The sequence below is a fragment of the Artibeus jamaicensis genome, unplaced genomic scaffold (assembly GCF_021234435.1).
Source record: "Artibeus jamaicensis isolate MK-2021 breed Jamaican fruit bat unplaced genomic scaffold, CSHL_Jam_final scaffold_1019, whole genome shotgun sequence".
Taxonomy (NCBI): domain Eukaryota; kingdom Metazoa; phylum Chordata; class Mammalia; order Chiroptera; family Phyllostomidae; genus Artibeus; species Artibeus jamaicensis.
Window position 1 is genome coordinate 22,868,303 of NW_026522025.1, and position 21,817 is coordinate 22,890,119.

The 21,817-nt window shown below is 42.5% G+C and overlaps 1 protein-coding gene across 4 annotated transcripts in view; it reads left to right on the forward strand.

Moving 5' to 3' along the window:
• Nucleotides 1-4,074: 4,074 nt before the first annotated feature.
• Nucleotides 4,075-21,817, forward strand: part of ST6GALNAC3 (ST6 N-acetylgalactosaminide alpha-2,6-sialyltransferase 3) — a 498,049-nt gene continuing 480,306 nt past the window's right edge. For all 4 annotated transcript variants that reach the window (XM_037132828.2, XM_053655626.1, XM_037132829.2 and 1 more), the window contains exon 1: nt 4,075-4,240. In XM_037132828.2, the coding sequence (XP_036988723.1) occupies nt 4,223-4,240 (18 nt within the window). In that variant the 5' untranslated portion in view covers nt 4,075-4,222. The remainder of the gene's footprint in view (nt 4,241-21,817) is intronic.

Below are 21,817 nucleotides of genomic sequence, written 5' to 3' on the forward strand. Positions count from 1 at the left end.
GCATAACTTGTCTTGGAGTTCATCCCAGATAAGTAGCAGTCTAGTCAGGGATAATGATGAATTCTGGATTAGAACTGTGCAAAGCTTTGGAAAAGGCAGTAAGCTCAAGTCTTGGGAATGCAAATGTATGACATTTTGGAATGATCTACTATCCAAATGGAGGGAAACGAAGCTTAACCTCATATGTCAATATGTTCTCATAAATATCCATCTCAAAGGGCACAGCTGCACGCATACCCATGCACAGGCAGACTTGTACAGACATGCACACAGACATGGACAGATAAACACGTGCTTTAGGATATTTTAAAAAGTTCCTAGGTAAAAATTGTAATAGTGCAATGGTTTTTAGAAAAAAATTGTTCCTTAATCTGGCTCAGAATATAAAAAAAAAACAAACCTGACTTCCCTATAACATTGTATAATGGATCTTCTGGTCACAATCTCCTAGGGAAGCACAATTCATGCAGCGGATGACAAGAAGGGTTTTATGATCTCTAGAATCCATTTAAAAACTTTAGATGGGAAAAATTGGGACCAATGAAAACCTTAATAAAGGACTCTGTTGAATATAAATATATTAAATTAATATATGTACAAGATAAAATTGGAAAAGTTATGGGAGTCTGCATTATAATTTTACTTCTATCAGGAAGCTGTATGTTATAACTCTGAGAATTACTTGGTAATGGAGTTGTTTACAATGAAGCAAAACTGAATTTAAATAGGGCATTTTAGCCCACGACTTGTCATAAATCATGAGGTATCGGCCTTAAGGCATGCTGAGGTCTCATTGGTAAAGGTCTGTGAAGAGAGGGAAGATGGATCATTTGGGGTCCAGAAGAGCCGTAGGGAGGCTGATGCAGTGAGAGGACCAGCCCATAACGACCTCCCCATCCAGGGAAACAAGGGCTGGTGGGCTACTACGTGACAGGCCCCATATCATAGGTGAGATACAGCAGAGAGTCCTCAGTGGGAGTTCATGGGCAGAGGGTGGTATGGGAGTTTGACTATATGGGAGACCTGGCTGGGGTGTGCAGCATCTTGGTTAAAGTTGTACTGAGGTGCTGGGGGTTGACGGATACAGAGTGAGTATACCTGTGCACACTCAGTGTGTATTCTTCATGTATATACATACTTATCTTAGGTTTTTACCCTAGTATATTACCTAGGGAGGATACATACTTACCCTGGGTTTTGTGATTACCAAACCTAAACAACAGACTAAAACTAAATCAGAATGGTGCCAAATGGTAGAGATTGGACTCCGAACATACTGGACAGCTGAGTGTATCGGTTAAGAGGACAGACCTAGAAACCAAACTACCCAGGTTCAAACCTCTGTGTCCCCACTTAGTAGCTGATACACCAACAACCATATAGATGTTATGAGGATCAAATGGCATATTGCATTAAATTGAAAAGTGCCTCAATTTTGTTACTATTATTTTTGGAAACAGGTTTTTGGCTTTAAGTCACATAACTTGAGACTTGGAAAATTATGCTACATCTTGGGCCAGACTAAGCTATTCCTGTAGTTTGGCCAGTTTTGAAACAAAAAAAATCTTGGACATACCCCCACCCCAACCCCACCACACTCCTGCATATCTGGCTGCACCTTCATCCTCTTATAGGTTCAAAACCTGTTTTTATTTCCATCCAACTGGTTTTTCCTATCTAACTGCTTACCATCTGAAACAGTGATTATTAATATTGCTTTGTAAAACTCGAGAATCTCTCAAGTTTCTTTTTAGGTTGTTATGAATGTACCTCTATTTCTATCTATATTTAGGCACAACCTGTCCATCCTATAAAAAAATAACATTTTGACAAGTGTGGACATGGGTGGATGGGAGTTTAATTGAGAGAGCCATCCCCAAGACTTGAGGGAATTAGTAAAGCCCTCACTACCCCCGTGTCCATCTTTTTGAGACAGCCAAGGTCAGTGGCAATTGTATAGATTTGTGGTTTTTTTCTATTCATTCTCTCCCACAAGCCATCTTTCCTCAAAGGTTTTATTCTTTAGATAAATAGCACTAAAGAGTGTTCACCGTGTCAGGAACTGAAGTGAGTAGATTTACAAGCATTATCTCATTTAATTCTCACAGGGATAGATACTAAGCTAAGGATTAAACAGAGGTTAAGAACTTGATCAAGGTCACCCAGCAAGGAAGTGCTAAGCAAGGCTGCTCACCTGAGTCTGCTGTGTTGTCTCCTGGACCTGTAGTCTTCCTGGAAAGAGAAATGATATGCTCTGCCCATCTTTGCCTTCCCACCTGTCAGGTCCAGTCCCTCTTTGCTTAGAGCTTTGCTTCCACTTCCTTAAAGAGCTTACCCAGCTATATCATCAGGTATCTCTTATCTTTCCCACTTGACTGAAGCCGAATCAATGCTAGAGACCAGGAAAATCATTCTCTCATCATCCCTGACCAGTCCTGTAGTATGTCAATAAAGACGTTATCCTCCAAGTAGGTGGTGGTTAGGTCAAAAAAGATTTATACTTCTACTCATAGCTCAATAAAGTTTTGTTGAATTAGTAAATGAATGAAATATTGAGTTGTCCCAGCCCACAAAAGACCCTGAGCTAAAGCAGCAGCTTGAAATATACAATCCTGATCAAGGAGCTCTTATTGAAAATTAGCAAGCAGCTCTCTAAAGCAGATGAGGAGGCTGGAGGAAGGAGTGGAGAGCAGGGTGTGTTCCCTCAGGGCGACTGACAAGAGGAACTTCCTTTGGGAGCAGGCAGTTCATCCTCAGTTTCAGACCCCTTTTCCTGCAATTCCTCCTCTCTCATGACTCTGAATGTTCTAGTCAGTAAAACACCAAATCGTTGAGGCCTGATTTCTGCCTTGTGTCTGTGAGCCAATTTCATGATATCACTGTAAGCAGCAGCTCACAGTGCTTTCCTGACTCCATGTAGGTGAACTAGCCAGTGCTTCTTAGCAAGTGTAACCTCTTACGAGTAAAGAGGGTCCGGTTTGGGGAGCCTGGTTTCAAGATTTCTCTGAAAGACCAAGTGGTAGAAATCTGTGTACACACACAGAATGTACTCTCCCTTCTTCTGCTGTGTGTGATGTTACTTTCCTTATAGAATTAACTCTGATTCTTTTAGCAGGTTCTTACTTGGGAACTGGGCTTTCCTTGTTGATTTCCACTCAGAGAGGGCCTACTGAGGAGGGGTGGAGAGGACCCAAAACATTTCTTCTTCTAGTCACCTGCCTGTTAAGTACAGCTGCTGTATTCCTCTCTGTTTTAACGTGAGTTCAGGTTGTTTTGTGAAAACTGGCCTTTCTGGATTTCCAAGCCTGTTTAGATGTAGCCTTGCTACTGAAATTGCAACGAAGTTCATTCAAATTCTAAACTTGTAGCAAGGAAGAGCAATATCCTGCCTTTGCATGTACACACACACACCATACATACATATATAATCAATGTATACATGAGAATGTATGATCATATACATAGATTCTATTTACTGTATATTTACACATGTTTTCATAAACACGTTAAAGCACAAAAGACGAATGCATTTTATATATACACATATATGTATATGGGCATGTGCACACATAAAATACTCAGTGCAAGGTTTATGGCATCTTTGGTTAAATTAATAAGTAATGTGTGCTATTATTAATGGCAAATTATTCATTTTTAATAAGCCTATCACAGAGTTATTAAGCAGAGTGAGGGCTTTATCCTTAAACAGCCCAGGAAGCATTTCATTTGCTGCTTTTGAAGAATCCTTTGATGGTGCCTGCAGAGGGGTGATTCCAACCCGTTCAACTTTTTAAGAAGTGTGGAACGTGTGTAAGGAGTTTTCTTGACCTGTTAGAGGGGGCAGAATCAAGAAGAAAACACCGTGCTCTTCTCCAGGTTGCTGCTGACTTTGTATACGTTGAAAAACATAACATTTACAGAAATAAAAGAGAAAAGAAGAAAGTAGCAAGAACCAACAGGCAGCCCTTGGCGCCCGGGGTGGCACGTGACTCAGAGGCGTGGCCTCGAGGGCCGCCAGCCAGTGGACTGGACCGGGGGGCGGGCCGGAGGCCCGGGGGCGGGGCCTGTGCCCGCGCAGCTCGCACCGCGGTCCCCTTATTTGGATCTGCGGGAATGTGGGCTGAAGCGCTCCTGTCGCGGTACCAGCCTCCAGCCAGTCGCCGGGACTGCCCCTGACTCAGGCGCGCCCACTGCTTGTTGGCAGGAGGGTCGGCGGAGCGTCATGGCCTGCATCCTGAAGGTAACGACTCGGGTCTACGGTTCCGACGCGTGGTTGGCCAGCCTCCTGCAGCTAGGAGGCACGGAGTCAGCCGCGGTCCCACTGCATCCTCATCTCAGTTGTCTTTTCCTGGCACTGATCCTCTTTTTGTTCCTTTGGCACATGCATATGGGGGAGATTCTGAAGCATGCAGCTTGCACAGCCTCTTTTCCCACCATTCCTGCCTGCTCGCGCCTGCATTGAAGGAGCTGCAGACTGTTGGCTCCAGGGGAAAGCAGGGCTGTGTGCAGAATAACGGGGATGGCAGGGAGGGGAGGGGTGCTCCCGCGTGTCCTGTGGCTGTGTCGCCTGAGGCCTTTCAGGGGCCACGGAGAGAGGAGTGGCTGTAGATGGGTTATTGGTGGTGAGGGGTATAGCACTTTAAGTGGGGGTGAGAGGGAGCAGAGGGGTGTTCTACTGAGCATTTGATCATGTGAACACAGAAACTTCTGAGTTTACAGGTAGTCAGTACCTTAGGAATGAGTTTTCTATGAGATCTGTTAGCTCTATGTGTCATTAGCTGCACTTTGGAAAAGTTCACAGGTGGGGGTATTTATTAGTAGAGAATTTCAGACCCTCCTTTTGCTCATAAATCTGAAGGAACAAAATGATTTTACTCCCTGTTAGAGTCTGCTCCCCCACCCCTTTGTTGAGTTTTCTTTCTCCAAGTCTGGGTTCTTAGCCTGGTCTGAGCATTGGGGGTTCACAGCCTTGTGGCATCAGGTAGGAGGATTTGGTGTGAGTGCCTCACTTGAGAACTTTACATCCCACAGGAAGAGGAGAACTTTACATCCCACAGGAAGAGGGTTTTTTTTTTCATTACTTTTCTACTTATGCCTAATCTGACTCCTGAGTGTATAAATCAAAAACATTCACAGCATGAAGGTTTCTTGGGCCTTGAATGGAGAATGCAAAGGCCTGTTTGTTCCAAGCTTGGGGAAACTGTATGCAATGGAGGAAAACAGCGGAAAACAATTTATGTTTTAATTGCATTATTGTGAAATAGTCTTTGTTTTTCTGTAGGATGAAGCCATCTGTTGCTTTTCTAGTTATCTCTTGCAACATGCCTTGATATGAATGACTAACCTAGTAGAGTTTGTTTCCATTTATTAGGGTAGAGGAGATCAGATAAACCCTGTGACTTTTCTGAACTTCTTGTTTGGTTTTGAAACATTTTCTGGTACACAACAAATAGTCACGAGATCAAGAGGAAATAATACATCGGTATTACAATATGGGATTTTTACCTTGAAGATCACAGGACTGAACTATAAATATGAATCATCTCTACTATTGATTGTTTTATTAGCTGAAAGAGAAGTTGAGGAGCATGACATTTATTATTCAGGCTATCTCCTTACCTTTTGGTTTCTCCCCTGCCTTATCTTATACATATTCCAAACGGTTTTAGTACACATCCCAAGCTACACATGAATCTGATCTAACCTTTCCGGCACCTCACACTGACCTCAGAATTTGAGGGCATATCTGAGTCCTCCTAATTTTTCCTCCACTGAACCTAATCTGGGATGCCTGCAGGAAGCCTGCAAAGAGCAAAGGCTTTGGACTGAGGAAGACCTTGGTCTGAATGCAGGCTCTGCCAGTTGGTACCTGTGTGACCTTGGACAAGTTTTTTTAAATGTCTTTGAGTCTCACCTAGATGTGAGATCAAAGTAACAGCACTGACTCCACAGGGTTGCTGTGGGGATGAAATGAGATAACGTATTAAAAATACTTTGTGGCACAGGCGCTTAATATGTGCCATTTTCTCAGACATAGTAATAACCACAGTTTAATTAATCTTCATGCTCAGCCCATCTCATATAACTTTTTGAGTTTTACATCAAACCCTCCATGGTGAGTATCACTGTTTAAAACTGCGTTTTACAAATGAGGAAGCTGAAGTTCCTGAGTTTAAGAGTTTGCCGGAGACAGCAGGGTTAAGGATAGAATGAACCTGACCTCAGACCCGTATTTGCCAGCATTTCTTCTGCTTTGATGCTGTTCCCCGTTTTCCTAGGTGATGACTTTCCAAGTTGTCTGAATACCATTCAGAGCCCTTAGCACCTTTGAGGAACGAAGTACCTTTGTGCGGTGATGGTCTGGACTAGCAGTTTTCAGACTTTTTCATCTCATGGCGCACATGAACTAATTACTAAAATTCTGCATTGCAGCAAAAAGTATATATTTTGCCCATCTGACAAAAAAAAAGAGGTATAATTTGGATTCATTCACACTGGATGGCTATTGTGTGGCTGTTGTCAGTTTTTTATTTGGCAATATAAGGGAAAAGAGTTCAATGCCCCGACTAAATAGTTAGGTGTTGCATGTTTTAAAAATTCTTGCAGCACCCCAGTTGAAATCACTGGTCTGCATCATCTTCAGTGGGTCTTTTCATACTATTGTCTTTGAAAGTCCATTTTTGGTGGAGTGGAGAGTCTGGAGACCGGAATTCAGTAGAACTTGTTCTTCTATGTGTGATTTTATGTTGTCACTGCAACTTAAAACCTCAGTGTGCCCAAGTTGTAGAATGCAGATAATTATCATAGCTGATTGACAGGTTTTTGTGAGGGTAAAATAATGGACTTTTTTTTAAACAAAAGATTACCATATGCCAGCATTTGACTTGGTATTGGCATCACAAGACATGTAAGCCATTGACTCCCTTCTCAAGTGGTTTATGGTATAGTAAGGGGAATGGAAAAGTAAATGAATATTTATGCTACATAATGAAGAATAACATAGTGAAAGGCATAACAGAAGCACAGAGGGAGACAGTCATGAACACTCTCAGTGGGTTATCAGCACAGGCTTCTCACTTAAGATATTGGAGCTGGGTTTTGAAGACCAAGTAGTATTTACTGTGATGGAGTTTGGGTTTTAGAAAGATAACTTGTGAGGCAGTGTCACTGTTGTTTTGTGGACAAAACTGAATCTTGTCCTCCATAGATTTTGGAGGTAGATGTTATTATCTATTTTTACATAGGAGAAAACTGAGATGCAGAGAGCTTGATTAAAGTCACATTATTGCACACGATAGTGACTCTGATAGTGGGGACCTGTGACCAGCTGAGAGGAGAAGCCCATGCCATGGCAGGTAGGTGGTGATCTTTAGAGGGCACTGAGAATTATTCCCTTGTGCATTGTGCATGGCCAGAGCCTATTCTGCCCATGCACAGAGCTGGTTCTCGTAACAGAATGGTGATTACCTCAATAATCATCTAATTGTGGAATTCATATTCACACCACTTTGCATGGACTGTGAAGTCAGAAATCTGTGGATTTTAGTTATAGCTCCACCACTTACTAATTGTATAACCATGAATAAGTTTCTTGATTTCGCTACTTGGATTTCTGAAGTGGGAATGATCACGTGCCCCTTGATGGCTTATTCTAGGGGCTGGGTGATAACATCTGCATGTTGGTAAGGACAGGCTAGTTACAGTGCAGTAAAAACCTCTTTAGTGGGCTCAGGGCCGCGTGTAAGAGGCAACCACCCGGTTGATGCTTCTCTGTCACATTGATGTTTCTCTCCCTCTCTTTCCCTCTCTTTAAAAAATAAAGTCTTAAAAAAGAAGTCTTAGCAGGTTCATTTCTTGCCATGCACCTGGTTACGCAGCTCTCCTGGGTAACGGCCATTGAACAGTCAGGTCGAGGACTGGTCTCTGTCCATGGGGTGTTATAAAAGTCTTTGAAACTTGATAGACAAGGGAAATATTTCATTTGTATTTATTTGGTTCCTAGTGAAGTAAATTTTTTAAATTTATTTGTTTTTCTTTTGTAAATTACAGATACTTTAAATTTTTATATACTAAAACTCATCTATATTTCCTTCTATGTCGTCTACCTTGATCAGCAGGTACTTTTTGAGCATAGTATCTTGGAAACCTTCTGTGTTTAGCAAATCTTTGGTGAGTTGTATTTAGTTTAGTTTTATTTTTTCCTATTCAACACTGAAGTGGGCACTGAGTGGACATGTGGACAAAGGACACTTGTGAGTCACTTCTGCCTTGGAAAAGTTTACAGTTTTCCAGGTTGATGAGACTTATGAACATGAAGCAGTTAGACAATAACACAACTGCCACATGACTAAGTTACTGTCATCTCTACCAGGCACCTGTCCTTGTATAACATTTATCTTGACCGATGGAAAACTGGATGAATGTTCATATCAAGTTATGGACTTCACATCTTTTCATTTGTTCTTCCTTCCCCTGATTCAGACCTAATCCTGCATCATATCACATCAATTCTACCTCAGGAAAATCTCTTAAATTTTGCCCATTACTTCCTAACTTTACCCCCTCCACTTTGTCCAGAGCCTAGTATTTCGTCTCTTAAAGAGTCTTCTTTCCTTCCTTCCTTCCTTCCTTCCTTCCTTCCTTCCTTCCTTCCTTCCTTCCTTCCTTCCTTCCTTCCTTCCTTCCTTCCTTCCTTCTTCCCTCCCTCCCTCCCTCCCTCCCTCCCTCCCTCCCTCCCTCCCTCCCTCCCTCCCTTCCTTCCTTCCTTCCTTCCTTCCTTCCTTCCTTCCTTCCTTCCTTCCTTCCTTCCTTCCTTCCTTCCTTCCTTCCTTTTTTTCTCACAATCATACCCATCTTTCACATCGCTCTCAGAGTATTGTGCTAAAGTACAGTGTTGATGGAACCATTTGTAGGCTTAAATGCTTGTCTTTGCTCCCCAACTGCTGTGGGATAAACCAAACTAGTTAGCTTGGTATTCAAGTTCCTTCAGAATCTGGCCCCGTCCAAGAACTGGCCTCCCCACCTACTACATTCCCATGGTCCAGACACTTATCTAAACTTTCCCCAAATTTGTACATGTAGCATCTCCTTTCATGGCCCTGTGTCTTTGTAGCCTAGGGATTGAGATCCTGGTCTCTCATGTCAGAACACACTATTCCAGCAGTGAGATCTCTAAGCCTCAGTTTCCACATCTGTGCAGTAGAAGTAAAAATAATGCCTACTTCTTAAAGTTATGAGAAATATATGAGCAAATGTCAATAGAACAGAACCTGCCATATAATAAGTCCTTGATAATATTTAGCTATGAGTTGTTATTGTACATGCAGTTTTCTCTGCAGGGAAATTCCCTATTACTTTTCCTTTAGTGACAGAAATTCTATCCATCTTTCAACTCTTGCTGCAGTATCGCATCTGCATTCAAGCCTTCTCCTGCTTCCGAAGGCTTTCTCTGTGCTCCCAGGGTCCTGCTCGTTATCTCTTCAGCAGCAGGTGTTACCCTGTACTGTCACCTAGCTAGTTACACGCCAGCCCTTTTGTGTAACTATAACTCAAAACAGGCATGGGCCTCCAGCAGGTCAATGATCAGCTAGTGTTCACAAAGTGTCAGTAAATGAATACTCGTCTTGTGCTAAGTAAGTAACAGACAATGAGAAGGCAAATCATTAAACTAATGGTTTCAAGTACACAAAATATTTTGAAAGGCATTCCTAGTGGTGTGGGAGTATAGGGATGGGGGTGTTGCTGGTTACCCAATCGAACCTTGAGGCAGAAAAGGCCTTGTCTTATGCAACTTGGTATGGATAAGAACTAGCCTGGCTCTTGGCAGTGTTCCCTAAGTGTTGATGGGATGTACACATGATGTTATTAAAATTTTTTGAGATGCCTATGATGGACTTGGGCCTAACCTGTCCTCCTTTTTAAACAGTTGGATTGTCCATGAATATAGCATGGATTTTTCACTCTTAACATATAGCAGGTCTATTAGTGTTTATCAATCAATTTGCTCCTTAAGATCCTGAAGTTTGTTTCTCGTAGATCTGTTACTGCTTCTCAGATAAAATCTGGAGCCAATTTTAAATCTAGGGGGAGGAGGAAGAGAGAACTGGACTGGAGGGAAGAAAGAAGGGAAGTGTAGGAGTGGCTTACCTTTTTGCTGTGATCATTTTAGTTCCCCAAGTGAATGGAAACAAAAAAGCAAAAGCAGAAAATAAAACAAAACAAAACAAACAAACAAAATAACACTGCCCACAACCCACAGTTTATGGTTCTCAAACTATGAGGTCTCAAAGCATTTGAAATTAATATGGGCTTCACTGAGACTCAAAGCCACAGAAACTTCACAGGTGCACAGGTTATAAACCTGAAACGCTAAGGTAACCCAGACAAAGCACTTCGTCTAGCAAGTATCCTGTGACATTTCTGTCTGCTGCCCAAGAGATGCTGAAGTCTCAGTAGCTGCCGGGACTAATTTTCAGTCATTTGATGACAGAGCAAATGTTTTTGCAACTTCCATTAGCACAGCAAGGGAAATGGGTTGCTTGTGTCAGAGCCATGCTCTTTGGGTGAATTGATAACCGTAGCAATGACAGTAGTTATTTATTGAATACCTAGAGTGTTCAGGCTGGGTCCTGTGCTAAGAGTTTTACACACATCATCTCATGTAAACTTTTATTACAATTGAAGGAAATTAAGAGAATTTAAATAGTATATTTTATTTAATCCAGTACATCCCCAACATTTTCATTTCAACATCTCCATATAAAAATAATTAAGAGAAGGACAGTAACTCATCCCAGGTCCTGTGGTTCTCAAATGGTGACGGGGGGGGGGTTACCCTACTCTGCGTGGTTGTGTGCTGTGTCCTTTACCTCCAGTGCCCAGTGGGTAATTGTAGGGACTTTGAGTTTATTTCACCATCTACCCTGGCAGTACTGTCTAGACAGCTTCCTGATACCCGCCTGGTGGGAGTCACTTTTAGCTGCGTTGTATTTATTTGTTCCTTTCTCAGTTTCCTTTGTGACAGAGGAACTAGAGGAAATAGAGGGGCCACAGAGACTGGGCAATACAGTTTTCATTCTGCCTCTAACATTGAAGAGGTCTTTGACCCTGGGTAAGTCACATGACTCCCTCCCTCAACCCTTCTTTTCTGAAAAACTCACAGGTGTTTTGGGGGGAGTGAAGGAGAGGGATGTTAGAGACTTGGATTTGCCCTTGTGTGTAGGGCCCCTTCAAGGCCCTGGGAGGAGGCTCTGGCATTTTGTACTTATCATTTTGTATTCATTTTCTTCAAGAGACCCACAATATATGCTTCATGCTCTACAACGTAGGTCCTCCCCGGGTCAGTGTTGGAGTCCAGAAAAGATGATGCTCGTTAATGCACTTGGTAAAGCAGAATGCACTGTGCCCATATGGCAAAATATTATTAGTAGATGAATAATTAGGCAGCAGCTTGAATCCAGGGAGTGTGTCTTGAGGGCTGGTGGGAGAAAGAAGGATTTAGATTTGAGGAAAGCTGCGGGAGCCTATGCTGCCTTCCACTAGATGACAGGAAAGTTCTGAAAGCTTCTTCCCCTGGGGGGAAGATGTCTGTCTGTCTGTCTGTCTGTGAGAACGTCACACATACTTGTGCCTGAAAGCTGGGAGTGGGATGAGTTGATTTCTATTTCCTGGCCTCAGGGAGAAGGGGAAAACTGCATTTTTCTAATTAGAGAGGGTAGATTTACAAGTGCTACCTGGATCCCATTACAGAAAGTGGCAGTGAGCTCCTGGTTATTAGCAGGCTTGTTACTCAGTTTATGGATTATCCAGATCCTGGCTGTTCCTGGCCATTCTGATGTACACCAGGCACGCATTTTGCTACCAATCACCACCTCTACCAGAGCTGGGAAAGGGGGGGAGCTAACCCCCAAACTGGTTAATTCCTCTCCTTGTTAGCAGGCTCTGTCCAAGTTCATTAGCAGGAGGGTAGTTCTAGGAAATGCCTCATATGAAGTGAAGGGATTATCTGTGCTTTCATGAGTCTGTTTCTCAGCTCAAGATTTGAGAGTAGGCCCTGGTTCTGATTTTAAATGGCTTTAAAGTCACTAAGTCAGAGAGACCTCGGTCTAGGGTATCCAGAGACTTCAGTCAACAGTAGTACGGGGTAGGGAGCATTCTCAGAGAACCCCTTTGCCACACACTCAGAATCTCCTGGCCTGGCTCTCATTTCCTGTGATGTGAGGGGTGGGGGCTTACAATCTCTGGGACTTGGGACAGTTGGGGAAAGCTAACTTCTAAAGAGATTGCTCAGTGGGCAGGAATAGAGACATCTTTGTACTTGAGCCATTCTAGTGTTTGTGTATAAAAAATATGTGTCTCTGCATATGCATCCTGAATATAAATATATAAATAGAAATATACCCCTACATACATTCAACCCTGTTTTTAATATTTCTTCAGGTTTGAAAACTTTTGCACGTAAAATCCTTGGAAGGGACTTCTCTCAAATTTCAAAGGCCGTTTTTGTTTCCTGGTAAATTTATTAGCTGTGCATTACAAGACGCAGAGGAGAAACTTTTTTGGTCGGTTATAAAAAGGATTTGCATCTTCCTCTGAGAAGATCGCGATCTTAAGGGAATTGGAAGTAAAATGTGTGCATCCTGTGTTGGGAATGAGTCGTGATGCGGGGTTAAAACGTGCACATGGAGCTCATCTGAGATGTTTGGACCGAAGGGCATGAGCAAGTGATGGTGCCGAGACCATTTCGCCCTCAGGACGAGTGGCCTGCACACCTGTGGAGAGCAGGGCTGCTGTTCCTGGTGTCCTTGTGTGGCGTTCTTGGCCCCAACAATGCGCTGATTGCTAAGGAAAGAGAAGTACAAGTCTCTATTTGTGAAGGGCTTGCCTTATCAATCAGGGAAAATGGTAACCAGGAAAAAAGTGCTGTTCTGCAGGGCGTGGGTAGCAAGAGGGCGGCAGGGTGCAAAGGTCAGGGTCCAAAGTTGGGTCTAGTTCCAGCTTTGTGATGAATATGAGTAATGAGAATAATGCCTTTATTTAATGCTGTGTAGCAGTGCTGTCTAGTAGAACTATAATGCGGGCCACTTGCGCATTTTTACCTTTTCTAAGAGCCACGATTAAAAAACAAAAGAAACAGGCAGAATTTAAATAATATGTTTTATTTAATCCAGTACATCCCCACCATTTTCATTTCAACATCTCCATATAAAAGTGATTAATGGGATATGTATATTTTTTCATTAAGTCTTTAAATAATTGTATATTTTGCCATGATAGCATATCTCAATTTGGATGCTGAATTTTCACCAGAAACACTTGATCTGTCATTGGAGTTTATAAAATTTACAGTCAGAACATAGGTCACATTTCCAAGTTGTTCTACGGATGCTTAGAAGTTTTCCATGAGTTGAATCAAATACCAGTTTTTAAATGTAGGTAAAATTAAATAAAATGAAATAAAAATGTGACTCCTCAGTCATACCAGCCAAGTTTCAAGTGCTCAACAGCCCTGTGTGAGTAGTAGCTGCTGTACTGGACAGCATGTTTGTCCAGGTATTCGCCCCCCTCGTCAGAAGGGCTTGATAAATTTGGGGCAATGAGAGCATGTAAGGGGGTGGGGGGCAGCCTTGTCCACTCAGGGGATGGAAGGTTAGGGGTTAGGGGATGGAAGGGGAGGACACCTCTGTTGGTCAGACTCCTGGCAGCCAAAGAAAAGCAGAGATTGGCCAACTAATGAGTGCTGTATCCAGGGACCTATGGAGCCTTTGATGAGCCCTTGAAATTTCATCTGAAAGTGGAGTCCTGGGTTTTTTCATATCCTGAGCCCAGGTGGCCCCCCAGATGTTGAGCAGCTGTGAATTTTCCCAAGGGAGCGCTGCTTTGGTCTCCGTGTGGTAATGTGAACTCCCGGAGGCTTTGAGGTCAGAGACAAACCTTATACCCTTTTATTTGAGTCATTCCTTTGCTCCAAGAGGGCGATCACATATGGCAGCAATTTATACATCCAGAATAAACCATATCTTCTTTAAAGTCAAGAGGGTAAGGTAACGGGAGTTCCTTTGTACTGGTTGCTTTTTTTTTAAACTGCTTATTTGGGTGTATATAAATCAGCAATATGTTAATAGACCTGTGTCCAATGATGCTTAGAGCAAATGAGTTTGTAAACCTGCAGCTCTGTTTTGCCTACATTTCTGCATTGTATTCCTGCCCTGCTTTACCTAGTCTTCCTGGATCACAGAGCATTACCGTTTATTTTTTTTTATGAGATGAACAATTCATTATAATAATGACAGCCTGCCAGGTACTTTACAGGTATTTATTGACTCACAAAATTTTAGGATGGGCATTATTACTTTAACTTGACAGATGAGAACACTCTGGTTCCTATATTTCACAACTTCACTAATGCAAAAAGCATTGAGGGTCCTCCAACTGAAGCCCTTGGACCAAATACCCCTGCTGCCTGTTTATTAATAGCCCGTGCTTAAGAATTGGTTTTGAATTTTTAAATGGTTGAAAAAATCAAGAGAAAAGATTTAATGACATGTGAACACGTGTGAAATTCAAACATCAGTGCCCGCAGATAAGGTCTGTGGAACACAGCGTACTGACTCATTTCTGTTGTCTGTGTGCTTCCATGCTGCAGAGGCAGGGTCAGGCAGTGGACGTGCGGACTGCATTGCCCACAGAGCCTTAAATATGTTACATTTTTTATAGAATTTATTGGGGTGACATTGTTTAATAGAATTATATAAGATTCAGGTGTACAGTTCTATAACACATCATCAGTATGTTGTATTGTGTGTTCACCACCCCGAGTCAAATCTCCTTCCATCATCATTTCTGCCCCCTGTGCCCTTTTGTAACTTACACCTCTTTCCCTGTGTGAATCACCATAGTCTTATTTATGAGGTATTTCTCTTGTTCTTTTTCCTTCTCTTTTTGCTGAAACCCTTTTAAATATCTGTTTCTTTACAAATGAAGTGAGCCAGTCCCTGTGCTGGACCATCGTGTTCTTTCAGTAGAAGGTAAGAGAAGGTGACGGGCAGTGCAGGGTTCGCCGCGGGTGGCCAGCACCAGCCCTGGGGCCCCACATCCTGACTATAAAGGATGTTTACTGAGCATGGAGCCAAGAACTCTATGTGGAAGAGGAGCCTGAAGCTTAGGGAGGGTAAATAATTCCCCAGCGCCTCATAGTGGGGCTGGAATTTAGACTACAAAGCCTGATCCCTAAGTTTGTTGCTTCTAACAGATACGCTGGCCACAGTGCCGTGAAACTTGAACTGTGTACTAGGACTGCCCCCCACACTCTGGAGGCTTGTTACACTGGAGATTGCTAAGCCCCCTCCTGGAGTTTATGATTAGCTTGGTCTGGGGTGGGGCCCAAGATTTTGGGTTTGTCACAGGCTTCTTGAACATTGTAATCATTCGGTTTCTGCCTCCATTGTTTTTCATTAAACCCAAGCTTTCTGATGTCTCGGGGCTGGGGCGCCGTGAATGTTGAAATGCACCTGGCTCTGTGCCCAGCAGCAGGGGCTGGGGCTGAAATGAACCCCTCACCAGTGGCATCCCTCATGCATTTCTGGAATCTCATGTCTTTCAAATCAGTTTCAAAATCAGTTTATGGTGGTTTATAAACCAGGAATGTGGTTCCTGGCTGATTGCACATCAAACCCTTTCTTGTTCTATTGTCCCGTTTCTTTGCTGGCTGAAAAGGAGACCTGGGCGGGCAGGAGGCAGCCTCTTCAGTCACATTGCACTGGCTTGGGTCTCAAAAGTGCGTGCACCAGTGCTAGTTTACCGTCCTCATTATTGGCGTGGGAAGTCAAATATTTAAAAAGTCATTATTTAAGGATTAGGAATGGGGAGAGCAAAGATTGGTGAAAGATGATAGTTTTTTTTCATGTTGATGATTCATAGCTTTGTTTGAGATTTTAATATGTAACAAAAAGGATTAGAAACCTCTGGCATAAAGAAGAAAATAAATCTGAAGTTTTTCCTTTTGCTTTCTCCTGGCTATCTATTTCTATGCCTTTATTTACTGTTCAGCCCATTTTTCTGATTTTCTCCCTTATGTGTCTGGCCACTGGCCCTTCCTGCATGCAGGTGTCATGGGGGTCACCAGCCAGTCTGTCCGCAGAGCCAGAACCTCAACCCTGTGGAAGGGAGGCCTTCTCGCCAAGTGGAGAAGGCCCTCTTGCAGAGCCCCAGGATATAAGCCATTTCATTAAAGTTCACGGAACTGTGACTCATTTCTGTGCCTGGTATAAAATTATTGGCCTGGCCTTTGTGACAGCCCGATGCCACCCTGCATACCCTCGTCACAAAGGTCTGGAGGCCGACTGTACCTGTGTTTTTTCTTTTACTGCTGACCTTCTTGACCTTGTTCTCCCTCTTTCCTTTTACTGCATTTCTAGGAGGAAATTTATTCCTCAGAAATAGCAGATACCTGATCCATTGCCAGCTTTTGCCTGCTGCCTTATTTATTGTTCCTCTCACACTTCCAGTTGTACGTAAGAGAATCTCTCTCCTACCCTGGTTTACATCGCTTGGTTATTTGCTCCTTAGCTGGTTCAGTGTGTATTTAATGTTACTGTGCTGTTTAACCCCAGAAACCTGGTTGGTGGCTTGAGCTGAGCCATGATTTCTGCATGTGATTTCTAACTTGTTGGTAAAGTTTGTTTTTTTTTTTTTCACTCATCTTTGACCCTGGATATTGAAATATCATTCAAGAAGTGACAGGCACACCATGTATCACTCTAAATTTCTGTGTTAGAGCCACTGAAATTTACTATATATTCTTCTAGATTTGTATAAGTTGAAGGGGTCTATCTGTGTTTGACCTTTTCCTCTCATCTTCGGCAAACAGAGACTTGTGAAGAGGGAGTTTATTATCAAGCACTTAGAGAGAGTTCAAGTATTATAGGTGAGAGGAGAGGGAAAAAGAATGAAGGGAATTAAATTAAGATTTAATTCCTCTTTAAGAGAAGTTAGGGTTCTATGAATAGTAACATTAATTGTAACCATAGCTTACATTTACTGAGTGCTTCAAGGTATTGTGTGGGGGTATTGTGTTTATATTTTTGTATTTCACTTAACCCTTACTATCCCATAAGGTAGATACTGTTATCAATTTCCCATATAGGTGAAGAAATGAAGGCTTCTCTAAGTAACCTACCTAATGTTGTACAGCTGTTAAAGGAAGAGGCGGGATTTACTTAAGCAATACAGAAATGTTGCTTAAGTAAAGTATACACACGTAATAGAATATATTCCTATAATCATACATAGACAAACCTATTTGTAACTTGCCCACAATAATAATAACTTTTATAATAAAATAACATTAGTAACCATTTTCTGGGCACCAACTTTATGGTAGGTACTGTCTTTTAGACATACACATGGTGTCCTTTAATATTCCACAATTCTATTAGGAAAATATTATTACTATCATATCTGTTTCATCTGTGAGGAAACTCTGAGGCTTAGAGAAAACTCAAGTTCATTGCCCAGGGTCCTGTGGTTAATGAGTAGAAAGTTTGTGTGGCTTTTATTTTTATAAATATTATTATTAGTAGTTAACATTTCTATAATCAGTAAGGCCTAGGCACTATTTTCAGCACTTTATACTTATTAACTCATTTAACCCCTAGTTTCAAGATGGGGAAACTGAGGCACAGAGTGGTTGAAGGCACCAAACTGTTTTTAGCAGTGGCGAGAGTCTGACACAGGAAGCTTGGCTCTGACGTCTGTGGGTGCACTGAACATGCACATGGACACAAGCCCCCTTTTTCTTCTCCTGTTTTGGCGGTTTACCTACTACTGCAGCAAATCACTTAGGACTTTTGATATTCATTTAAATATGAAATTAACTCACTTCAAGGAGCTTGCGGAAATAAAAAGAGATGTCTTGATTTTTTTTTTTTTTGCTTTTGAAGAATTTTGAATCAGACCCCACTGCAGAAGACCCCCTTGGATCTTCAGACGTGCTGGAATTAATTTCCTCGTGGGGATGGTATTTGTATTTGAGCACGAGCTCATCCTTCACCTGGGTCGGGGAAGCCAGGCAGTCGCCCCTCTTGAATGCTCTCCCTGCTCTCCCCATCGCTGCCCACCACCCTGGGTAACCTCACAGGGCAGCCAGAGTGATCTGTTTTACAAAGTAAAGCCCGTTATGGCAGCCGGTGGCTTTCCAACTCACTTGGGACAAAACCTCAGCTCCATTCTATGGCTCACAGTGCTCGTGGTCTTGTTCCTGCTTATTCTGGGGAGATCGTCTCCTACACCCTGGTGCCCCGTTAATTTTTATTCCATTCAGTTCTTGAACCATGTGAAGTTCATTCCCGTTGAAGAGACGCAGGGTTGTTTGTTTCCCGACCTGCCACACCTTTGCTCCAGGTTCTTTTTGAGGCTGTTTCTTCCTACCTGTCATGTCCCAAATTAAAATTGATTGCCTCGGGCAGGTCTTTGCTGATTGTGCCAGTGAAATATAACTCTTCCTGATACCCCCTACTGTGCTTCCCTGTTTATTGTGTGCATAGCACTTTCCTAATATATGAATGCATGTGTATTTGTTTGTTTACCTGTCAGTGAAAAGACGGAAGAGGCAAGGATCATGATTATTTTGTTCATCACTATGTACCTAGCATCTAGCACAGTGCAGTCAACAAACAAGTCAATGATTGAATGAATTAATTTTAGGCAGAAAAATAGCATGTACAAAGCTATGGTAGCATGAAGCAATAGGTTATTTTGTGAGCCCTTGTTGGTTTGTATGGTTAATGAAGAAATGATCAACTTTATAGAGGTTAAGTGCTTACAAGTTAAGGGTTTAAACAAGTTAAGTCACAGTGTAACTAGCACCAGGGAGTCTAAGCCCCAGTTCTGACTGACTCCACAGGTGATGCTCTTATCCCCAGCCCGGTTTGTAGACATAACACTCTCCTGTGGTCAGGTCAGAATGGTAGGCGGGAACAGAGAAGTGTCTTTCTTATAACCCTTAAATAAAAACATCTCTGGGGTGATCTTAACTGAAGCCCATCTTTCTATCTGGGGGTCATTTCTCCAACTAAAAATATACCTTGTTTTGCCTAATAGATTTTTTTGGTAAGTAGTACAGATATCAGTCTTTTGTAAACTCCAAGATAAGTAAGGAAGTTGGTTATTTGAAGAGCCTTGTTGCTAATCCCTTGGTAACATAAAAATTATTCTATAATTGAATATTAATGCCTTAATTATTGTTCCTTAATTTGACTTTCAAAAAATAATGGCAAAAGCTGATGTGTTTTTTTTGTTGTGTACCAGGTGTTCTTACCAGCATTTTTAATGGGATTTTCTCATCTGATCCTCACAACAGCCCTGCAAGCTGGTGCTGTTGTGTCTTTTCACAACAGAGGAGGAAACAGACCCATGGAGGCCAGATGAAGGGATGGCTTCATGGCCTGTGTGCCCTGTGTAATCACAGGCCCCCATGCTTATAAGAGCCTCACATTTGACTTAATGTTCTTCAGTTGCTGTCGAAAAACTCTCCCTATTTTAAACAAAGGGCCATGTGTTTTTGTTTCTGCAAATGATATAGCTAGTCCTGCCCAAGGAAATAGCCCAAGGTCACTCAGCCGTGTGTGGCAGAGTCGGGATTCTGACCCAGATGCCTGGCCTTAAGATCGCGCTCTTTCACTTACATTTCTTGGCTTCCCGTATCCCTTATTCTTAAAGCAAGGTTCTTTTAAGACCTTCTTTTCCTCTCGGCCTGTCTTTAGAGACAGGTGGTTTGACTCATCTTTGTTGAATTTCTTGGATTCAGCTCTGTGTGTTGGGCTGATATGTACAATTTCCCAATTAGGTTTTGTAGGAGAGCAGTAGAGATGATTTGAAGGTAAGGCAGGAATTGCAGATCCTTACCATGGTGGAAAAGCATAGCCCCAAAATAAATGGGAATAAAGTAGGAACACGACATATATTTGTTCTGTGTAACTTTCCTGGGAAAAAAAGAAAAAGAAAGTTCCAGTGCATGTGAAAGGAAGACAGTCCCTCAGCCGTTTATCTGCATGTGGTGCTCTGTGGGCTGGTGACAATGACCCCACACAGTTTTATAGATTGTTTTATGAGAAGCTGCTTTTTAGCCTTTGGAGGAGTGCCGTAAGGGGAAATGTAGAAAGATAGGAAAGGATTTCTATCACATTGGCAAAAAATTGTCCCACGTAGTTTATTTGGGGCTAAAACCTGAGACCAACTGAGTTCTGCCTCAGCATTTCCTGAGAACTTTCTGTGAAGAGGTAGAGGTCAGCAAGACACCAGAGCTCCGAGTTGGAAGGAGTAAGGACATAAGCATAGCCATCATGGGGCACCCAGACTCTGACAGAGGCAGACGCTGGCTCCAGGTGCTCCAGGTGCCCCAGGAGCCCCAAGGAAAGCAGCTGACTGTTAAGAGGAACCCGGAAAGCTTAGGGGAATTATCCAGGTGGAGAAGCAAGAAATAGTGTCTCAGACAAAAAAAAAGTCCTAGAGGGAGGGAACAGTGAAAACGGAAGCATGGAGCTGAGGGGATCATGGTCAGGGTGAACTGCAAGTACTTGGCTCTGGCTGAAGTGCTGAAGATGATATGGGAGAGGTAGGTAGAGGGTGACCAAATACTGATGAACTTCGTGTGCTAACTTGAGTGCGGATTTATAGCCCGAGGGATTAGGGGTGATGATGATAATAGCTAACATTTATTGAGGGCTTCTCCATAAGTTATAAATATCCATATGGTCTCTGGTCACACTCATGCCGATTGAGTCACACAGGGTGCACACCCAGTGAGTGTCTATTAGTACCTGAGATGAATGAGGACTCTGAGGTCAGTTGGGGTCCTCATCCCATCATTTTTAGCACTAAGATCTGGGGGCAGGTAGCAAACCATTCTGAACCTTTGTTTCCCAGTTTCTAAATGAGGTAGAACAAGCATCTCTCTTCCTCTCTTTGCTCTCAGGAACAATGTGAAGTATGACTATATATTATACTTTGTATAAACATTGTTTATTGTTTAAATCGTCTCTAGTATAAGAAATTTTATTTATCACGTCACTTTTTTTCAACATTCATGGCAACTTCATACATCATTTCAGCACTGGAGAGGTCTGGGCAGACTGTGGTTAACGAGTTGCCATTCGGGCAGACTGGGTAATCGGTTGCCAGAACGCAACGGGGGTTCAGGAGGGTGGGGAGGATGGCAGTTTTCTCCAGGCAGCTTGGCACTGTCATTCTGCTCCACGTTTCCACGTTTGTGGTTCTATTTGTTCGTTAGCTTATTTTGTTCATTAGGTTCCTCTTACAGGTAAGATCATAATGGTATTTGTCTTTCACTGACTGGCTTATTTCACTTAACATAATATTCTCACAGACCAACAGTGACCAGAGGGGCGGAGGGACGGGGATAATGGTGCTAAGAGGGGAAAGGGCAGTCACAGAACGAGTATGAATGACCCACATACGGTGGGAATTGACTGTGGGAGCAGGGGACAGGATGGGTGGAGGAGGGCAAAGGGGGAAAAATTGGAAAATTGTCATAGAAAAACAATAAAAAACTTAAATTTCTTTACCTTTAAAAAGTGCTTGGCACAAACAGACTGTTCAAATCAATAACTATTATTGTTTTTATTCCTGAAAAGAAAGGAGTTAGTATTCTGGAGCTGAGTGTCAGAGCAAGGCCAAGAGCGTGAGAAGTGTTTATACAGTGTCCTTCTTCTCCTCTCAGATGCCCCCCATGTCCAATCCTTGTCGCCCCTCAGAACGGAATCAAAGTGGATGTCTGTAAACACGGTGCCAGCTTTGCTGT